The sequence below is a fragment of the Poecile atricapillus genome, chromosome 7 (assembly GCF_030490865.1).
Source record: "Poecile atricapillus isolate bPoeAtr1 chromosome 7, bPoeAtr1.hap1, whole genome shotgun sequence".
Lineage (NCBI taxonomy): Eukaryota > Metazoa > Chordata > Aves > Passeriformes > Paridae > Poecile > Poecile atricapillus.
The window spans coordinates 19,667,588-19,676,094 of record NC_081255.1 but is presented as its reverse complement, the minus strand read 5'-3'; the positions used below and the strand labels follow the sequence as shown (position 1 = coordinate 19,676,094).

Genomic DNA, 8,507 nt, shown 5'->3' with positions numbered 1-8,507 from the left:
CTTGATGCAAACTGCATCTTCTGGATGTAGACTAGTGTTGAAGCACACCTGCATGAGAGTAGGTGAACATGTGTAAGCAATTCACCCATCTTACTGAAGTAACTGTAGTCACTGGTGCTGAAATAAAGCTGACGTCAGATCCTTAAATGATCATGACAAAGGAATTTTGAGATTCTGACTGGGGAGGAACTAAGCAGGAGCTGCCTGTAACTGCTGCACATTTCTGCATCCAGCTCAGTGCGAGAAGCCATGCAGTACAGACACGCAGCCCAACAGGGGTTCAACACGAGCAAGCCAACCCTGACCATCAGCAGGGATGCTTCCTACCTCTGTCACATTGCTGTGTCCCTTATGTCCAGGTAAGTTGCAGGTACTCAGGTATCGCTGTGCAGTTCACACACTAAAGCAGAAATATGCACAACTGAACAATGACATCAGATTTTCCTTCTCTGTTTCCCTGCTGGGTGAGGAGGCTCACAAGGCCCCTTCCACTTCCACACAATGGGAACCTCCACAACACCTTGACAGCAGCCAGAGGAAAATGCAGCACGCTTACAAAGCACAGTCTCTCACTGCACAAATATTGCACAGCAAACCCCCCACATACTACAAACCACAAGCAAGGCACAGACTGTACAAAAACTGACAGGCATGAGCGTAGCTGAAGGGAGGGCAGTAGGGAAGAGGAAGAAAACAAATAGGAAATGCCATACTCAAAAGAATTCAGCATAAACTCTGAGCAAATCAAAGCAAGGAAAACTTCTGAACCCACTTGAATTTTAGCTGCCGAAGCCTCCTGGCTACTTGGCTGCTCTGCCTGTGCATTGCTATGCTTAATTTGCCCCACTGGATTTGCACCTCCTGTGAGTGACTGAGAGGAGCCATTGACTCTGGGAGGACTGATTTAGTGCAGCAGGAACCGGCGGCCTGGCAGAGGCTGCGGGAGAGGCCCAGCCCAAGGTAGGTAAACACTGTCGTGGTTTAACCCGGCAGGCAGCTCAACACCACAGAGCCGCTCACGGACTGCAGCGGCGCAGGGGAGGGAATCGGGAGAAACAGCACAATCCCTGGGTTTAGATAAAGGCAGTTTAATAGAACAGAAAAGGATGCAACAGTAATAATAATAGTAATTAATAGTAATAAAAAGGAACATAAAAAACGAGTGATGCCCAATGCAATTTCCCACCACCCCCTGACCAGTGTCCAGCCAGTTCCCAAGCAGTGGCCCCTGGCCAGCTTCCCCCTAGTTGACATACTGACCCAGTGTCATAGGATACAGAATGTCACTTTGGCCAGTTGGGATCAGCTGTCCCTGCTGTGTCTTCTCCCAGCTTCTTGTGCTTCCCAGCCTCGTTGGTGGGGTGGGGGCAGGAGCTGAAAAGTCCTCAACTTAGTGCAAACACTGCTCAGCAACAACTGAAACAGTGAGCTATCAACACTCTTCTCATCCTAAACCCAAAACACAGCAATGTATCAGCTACTAGGAAGAAAATTAACTTTATCCCAGCCAAAACCAAGACATAGAAGCAGAGGGAAGGACATGGGGAAAAGACTGGAACAGCAAAAAAGAGAAGAAAGAGTAGGAGAGATGGAAAAAACGCACAGCAAAGGATAGACAAAAGAAAAAGAGAATGAGAAAGAGGAAGTTAGACACAGTACAGAAAATGGCTGGATGCTGGATTTAGTAAGATCTTTCTCCAGAGTCCACATGGCTGCAAACTTCTGGTGTTCTCCAGTTTGGTGCTGGTACTTACTGCCAGTGGGAGCCTCTGTCCCACACAACCCTTCATGCTGCACCATGGTCCCCATGTACAGCTACGAAAAACTGTTGCTGGGTGGAGGAAAATTAAGCCAGTTATTTTTTCTTTCTTTCTCTGGAAAGTCCTTTCCCTGGAGAGACACAGGGCTGTGAAAATGACAGGATAAAGTCAGTAAATCTGTAATAGCTGCTATCTAAGGCAACAGTGTCAAACTCCTGCTTTGCATTAGCCAGGGTCCCAGTGATTCCCTACAGCACAAAAAGTGAGAAACCAGTAAAACACTCCTCCTGACATGAAACAGGGGCTATTTCCCAGCTGTTCTGGAACAGTACATCACACTGAACAAAATCTAGAAATGAAGATACTCTAAACTTCTTCCTGTTTCCTGATGTACATCCAGGATATGTAGGCCCAACCTGGAGGGTAAATGCTGGGTCATGGTTTGATTGCAGGGAAAGGGTTACAGTCTAAACTGAACTCCAAAGAAACTCAACCTATCTCAAGTGTTGTCAACTACTTGAAATTCAGGACAGGTTTGTTAAAAGGTTCTTCAAAGCTTTCAAAGTGACCTTTTCTTGAGCAAATGTAGGTTCAGTTAGTTTCCCATCAAAATTGTGTCAATGTGTGGTAAGACACAAACCAAGTGAGAAAAGGCGCTATTCATTGACTTTTCCTGTGGCATTTGCTGAATGTTGTGAAAGTCATAGATCAAAGCAAAATGCTTGGTGCATGTCCTTAAATTAGATGTAATTAAACAAAAAAGTGTTTGTATAAATCCCTGAAAAGCAAAACTGGCCAATTTACACACCCAATAGTGTGTTAGCTTCTTTTTCAAAATTTTTGAAATTCATTGAAAATTTTCATTAATCAAAGTGTTGAATCACAAATGTTTTCCTTCTCATCATAATGCTGCTATGTAAAGAGTTCCTGGGGGGAAAAAAGTACCAGTCAGATTCCCCATGTAAAAAAGTACTTAGGATTTTTAAATCTAAAGTACCACAGAAAAACTCATACACCTGTAAAACTAAGGGAAGACCTATAGGGACTAGGAAGAACTATAGGGGATAGCTTGAAGTCTGGAGTCCTGCTTCTCCTTGTCATCAGCTGGGGCTCAGTTAAATCATTATGGTTGGAAAGTCATTACTACCATTACCGGCAGCCAAAGCTTGCTGGTGGTCTATCTCCAATTATTGATGGACACATAAAATAACTTCTGTCATCAGAAATGGCACTACATGGTACATATTAGCAGTCTCCAGAGAGCTGCATATCATGAAGGACTGGTTTTCCCTTTCAGCTATTTTTGTTTCTGGCCAAATTTTGAGGCATGTAAGTAATGAACAAAACCACTGCTGCTTTTTGAAGCACAAGTTCCGGGCAAAGAGTGCCTGGAGCTTTCATGCCAACACCTTTCCCAACCCCCCCAAACTACCACAAAGTAAAACGTCAAGCGAATTTATTTGAATGAACAGAAAACCATGAAGACAAGAAATTGAGGAGGGGGAAAAACCTACAATGGGGAACTCTCTATCAGGCCTGGCCCAGATGGGGGCCTGGCCACGGCCGGGAGGAGGGTCTGCAGTGCTGAGGACAGAAGGACATGAGTCCCTCTGCCGGGCAGGGCCAGGGCCGCGGGGACATCCCTGAGGAGCAGGAGAAGGAGCAGGAGAGCGGGGCTCCTCAGCCCGGCAAGCAGCGCCATCGCTGTCCCCTAAGGGACACCCACTGCACCGCCCGTCCCCGGGGTCACGGCATCCCTCTGCGGGATGCGTCCCACAGCGCCCAGCCCGTCCCGTCCGCTCCGGGGACACGGCACAGCCGGGGGACACGGCCGGGGGACACAGCCGGGGGCACAACCGGGGACACGGCACAGCCAGGGGACACGGCCGGGGGACACAGCCGGGGGCACAACCGGGGACACGGCACAGCCAGGGGACACAGCGGGGCTGTCCTCACGGCCCCGGTCCCCGCGGCTGGGCCAGCAGCGGCAGGTGCCCGCCGCTCCGGACGGGCTCCCCCGTGCTGCGGCCCCGGCAGGGTCCCACAAGGAGCCTCATCGTTCCCGCTGGTGTGCGAATGCACAGGGAACAGCACACGGGCGCCGGGAGCGGCACTTACCGGAGCCCTGCGCACCGTCCTTGCTATCACCCTTTCGGCCGTGGCACCGGGCAGGCGACGAGACGACCGGGCTCGGCTCCTCCGAGCGGAGGGGCTGCGGCCGCCTCCCCTCCCCGGCCGCCCGTCCCGGGCAGGGACACCCTCTGTATGGGAATGCCGCAACCAGGTTAATCGCATCCCTCCTCTCCGCATCCCTCCCTCCCCGCTGTCCCCCTCGCCCCCTCCCCCTCCACTTTTCATGGCCTTCGGAGGGGTTTTTGCAAGCTTTCGCCTCTCCTTTGAATCCGCTTCTCTACCTTCCAGCCTTGAAGGTGACAGGAAAAACCCCAAACTTGTGTTGGGAACAGTAATCTCATTTACAAAGAAAAATCCCTGGAATGGGGACTCATTGTAAAGCCTTTGGGCAGCAGACCCAACTGCAGGGCTATTTCAATAAAGGAGCGAACTGCAGCAGAACGCCAGTTGGCTCCTCCAGCACAGTTCTCCTAAATCATGATAGACAGATTGCGTGAAAAACAGGAATTCCAAAGAATTTCCTGCCCTGGGAACAGAAGTTAAGGCTATATTTAACAACATCTGAAGCTGTCAAGAATGCTTTGTGGTTGGATAACAGAGCAGAAAAATGTGAAAAATGCGGGCTACTGCTATACCAAATATGGAAATATTGTTACGTCTGGGGTCTAAATCCCATCTGGAAGTACTTACAGCCAGGAAAAGAAAAGACGCCACAACAGAAGCTAAAACTCTCCTCCCTATCCCCAAATATTAAACTTCAACGAGGCAATACAATTCAAGGGCGCCCATCATGAGTGAGGGACACTGAACCCGGGGATACACAGGCTGAGGGGGGCTGCTCGCTGTGCGCTCATCCCGTTCCTGGCCTGGAAGCCGGGTCCGTCGGTCCCGCCGGGCATCGCCCGGCTCCCGGGCTCTGCCGCGCCGGGGATCGCTCGGATGCCGGCTCGCACGGCAGCAGCAGCAGCAGCAGCAGCAGCAGCACGGAGCGAACCCGCGCACGGCCGGGTGTCACGCCGCTCACGGCGGCCCGGGGAGCACCCCCGCCGCTGCCCGCGCAGGTGGCCGGTCGCGGGGCGCCACCGGCACGGCCCCGGGCGCGAACGGCCCCTCCCGGTGACATCCTCGCGCTCGTCTGTGCGGGGCACGGGGCGCAGAGCCCGCGTCACGGGGAGAGGCCTGGGCGCCCCCCGCGCGGCCCGGCCGGGGCGGGACCCCCGCGCAGCGCCGGCGGCCGCGGTGCCGGGAGCCGGGCGGGGCGGGGCGGCCGCGGCGCGCGCCAGCCGCATTCCTGGGATGCCGCGAGCGCTGGACGCGGCCGCGGCCCGGAACGCGCGACGTCAGCGCCGCGGCGGCCCCGCGCCCTATATAAGGCGGTGGCGCCCGCCGCCGCCTCAGACCGCGCCGGCCGCGCTCCCGCTTTGCGCTCCCACGGGCTCCCGCTGCACCGGCGCTGGACATGGGCTCCGCGGGCACCCGGCCCGCTCTGGCGGCCGCTCTTCTCTGCCTGGCCCGCCTGGTAAGTGCCGCGGGTCCTGCCGCGGTCCGGGAGAGGGAGGGAGAGGAGGCGGGTCGGGTGGCTCCGCTCGGCTCCCGGCGCTCACCGGACGCTCCGCTCCGCTCCGCAGGCTCTGGGCTCGCCCTGCCCCGCCGTGTGCCAGTGCCCGGCGGCCGCGCCGCAGTGCGCCCCGGGCGTGGGGCTGGTGCCGGACGGCTGCGGCTGCTGCAAGGTCTGCGCCAAGCAGCTGAACGAGGACTGCAGCCGATCGCAGCCCTGCGACCACACCAAGGGGCTGGAGTGCAATTTCGGGGCCAGCCCCGCCGCCCTGAAGGGCATCTGCAGAGGTAAGCGGCGACCCCGCTCCCCCGGGACGGACCCCGCGCCCCGCGGTGCCGGGGTTCGGTAATTTCGAGCCCATGTATGGTTATGCTTTGTTGTCGGTAGCTTGGCAGAAAGGCACATGACTTCAGCAGTCTGGAATGCGATTCAGTATGTCTGGGCTCCGCTAAACGCACATAAGGAAAAGTGATTCCTGACTAAGTTATTGTTCTGGCCCCGCGTCCCCGGGGGGTTGTAGGGAGCTCCGCCGTACATTGAGTTTAACAGACCAGCAAATACCTGTGCTTAAACCGGCGATCCCCGCCGCTCACTCCCCTCTTTCCCTTCCTGTTGGTCTCTGCAGCACAGTCCGAGGGAAGACCGTGTGAATATAACTCCAAAATCTACCAGAACGGCGAGAGCTTCCAGCCGAACTGTAAACACCAGTGTACGTGCATAGATGGAGCTGTGGGCTGCATCCCGCTCTGCCCGCAGGAACTCTCTCTTCCCAACCTGGGCTGCTCCAGCCCCAGGCTGGTCAAAGTGCCCGGGCAGTGCTGCGAGGAGTGGGTCTGTGACGAAAGCAAGGATGCGCTGGAGGAGCTGGAAGGCTTTTTCAGCAAAGAGTTTGGTCCGGATGATTCCGAAGGCGAATTAACCAGGAACAATGAGCTAATTGCCATTGTGAAGGGAGGCCTGAAAATGCTACCTGGTGAGTGTGGATTTATCTGGGTGACAGTTAAGGGGAGGAGGCCAGACGGTGCCTAAATGACTCCTTATACCCCAAGGGAAAGAAAGAAACCTAGTGAGACACTATATTTAGACTAACCCCTCTTTTTTTTCCCCCAGTTTTTGGGTCCGAGCCACAAAGCCGAACTTTTGAGAATCCCAAATGCATTGTGCAAACAACCTCTTGGTCCCAGTGCTCAAAGACATGTGGAACTGGCATCTCCACAAGGGTGACAAACGACAATCCTGACTGCAAGCTCATCAAAGAGACCAGGATATGTGAAGTGAGGCCATGTGGCCAGCCCAGCTATGCCTCCCTAAAGGTAAATACAGACTCTTCTGGTGTTTCTCTTCTCACTAAGCTGCTTCAGGTAGGGGGTAAAGGCTGGAAAAGCATCTCCTGCTAACAATGTTACTGCCTTTCCTTTGCAGAAGGGAAAGAAATGTACCAAGACAAGGAAGTCCCCCTCCCCGGTGAAGTTTACTTATGCTGGATGTTCCAGTGTGAAGAAGTACCGCCCCAAGTACTGTGGCTCCTGCGTGGACGGCAGGTGCTGCACACCCCAGCAGACCAGGACTGTCAAGGTCAGGTTCCGCTGCGATGATGGGGAAACCTTCACCAAGAGCGTCATGATGATCCAGTCCTGCCGATGCAACTACAACTGTCCACATGCAAATGAAGCTTATCCCTACTACAGACTAGTCAACGACATTCATAAATTTAGGGACTAAGTTGTGTTGGGGGTGGGATGCAAAACAGAATTTTGAAGTACCCAGCCATGGAGAAAGGACCTTTGATGAAAGCGTTGCCTTGCCCATTTGAGGGCAACATTGAGATGTTACAGGAGTGCACTGTGCAACTGGACACTAATGCAACAGAGATTTAAGCATACTTAAAGCTTCATAATACTGGAGCAACTTTACTGCTTCTTTTTGGAGCACCTTATCTAATTATACTGTTTTCTGTTTGTAAGTGATCAGATTAATGTTTTGTTCCGGTTACGAAAACTTTTCTATCCTGTTCAGTTTAACACTATGCTTCTCCCCCTCCCTTCAATCTTCTCCCACCCTCTCCCAACTAAGTTGGAAGTTACATTCCTTCCTGAGGTGGGCACTTGTGGGGTGTTCACAGTGGCAGCTATTATGTACCAACTGTAGTTTAATGGCAAACAGAAATCAGTTGTTTTAAAGCTGAGTATTTTATTTATCAAACTGTAGCTTTTTGTTTGTTTGTTTCCTCTGAGTTTTTTTTACCCCTTCCAGCCCCTGTAATACTGGAATAAGTTGTAAATGATTTTAATTTTATATTCAATGAATTAAAAGAATTTATTTATGGAATTAATCATTTAATAAAGAAATATTTACCTAACTACTCTTAGTAGAGCATTCTGATAGGCTACAGGCTTAAATACAGCACATGCGAGAGGTTTCTGTGAAAACTCTGAATTCTGAAGTTTGGATTCTCTGAAAGTTAAAGCAAGTTCTACTGCAGATGTGGAAATGGACTACGTAGCCAAGTCTGATTCTTTGGATAAATGATGTTTTGAAGGGGTGTCTGCAGTCTGCAACCCCATGCTCTAGAAAGCATACATAGAAAGAGCTTCTTGGCACTGAATGCAAATCTTTGATAGACTGAAATGTTAATTAGGCTGTCAGATTATTCAAACTGTCCTGGAATTTGCAACATAAGGTACTTCATTAGAATGCAGTGCATGCACGGTGATGTTGAACATTGGGGTGAAAACGGTCATCAGGTCTCACGTTTTTTGGTGGCTGCTTTTTGCAAATTAATACATTTCTATGGCAGAGGAATGCTTCCTACAGGCTGCAGGAGGTAGTCTGCTTTCACTAAATTCAAATTAAATGAGCTTGAAGCAATGACTTTTGTTAATCCTAATAACACAGTGATGAAAAGTAAACATACTGTTAACAAGAGAAGAATGTGAGGAATTTCAAGTACTTGTCCCATAGAGTAGAAAGCAAGGGAGCTACTCTTTTCCTCACTTCCCTTTCCCACTTCTTAAAAATGCAATTACATTTTATGTTGTGGCACACAGATGACATTT

At 51.7% G+C, this 8,507-nt stretch overlaps 1 protein-coding gene across 1 annotated transcript; it reads left to right on the top strand.

The window, feature by feature from the left end:
• Positions 1-5,263: 5,263 nt before the first annotated feature.
• Positions 5,264-7,824, top strand: CCN1 (cellular communication network factor 1). Its single transcript, XM_058843216.1, has 5 exons — positions 5,264-5,412; positions 5,522-5,738; positions 6,077-6,424; positions 6,562-6,764; positions 6,874-7,824. Exons 1-5 carry the CDS (start codon positions 5,353-5,355, stop codon positions 7,171-7,173), a joined length of 1,128 nt encoding a protein of 375 aa, XP_058699199.1. The 5' UTR covers positions 5,264-5,352; the 3' UTR covers positions 7,174-7,824.
• The last annotated feature ends 683 nt before the right edge of the window (positions 7,825-8,507 follow it).

What these genes read in the sequence shown, in the direction of transcription:
- CCN1 (XM_058843216.1), top strand. Translation starts at nt 5,353, where the DNA reads ATGGGCTCCGCGGGCACCCGGCCCGCTCTGGCGGCCGCTCTTCTCTGC. An exon ending in TTCTCTGCCTGGCCCGCCTG is followed by an intron (nt 5,413 to 5,521) that starts GTAAGTGCCGCG and finishes TCCGCTCCGCAG; the next exon opens with GCTCTGGGCTCGCCCTGCCC. An exon ending in CCTGAAGGGCATCTGCAGAG is followed by an intron (nt 5,739 to 6,076) that starts GTAAGCGGCGAC and finishes TGGTCTCTGCAG; the next exon opens with CACAGTCCGAGGGAAGACCG.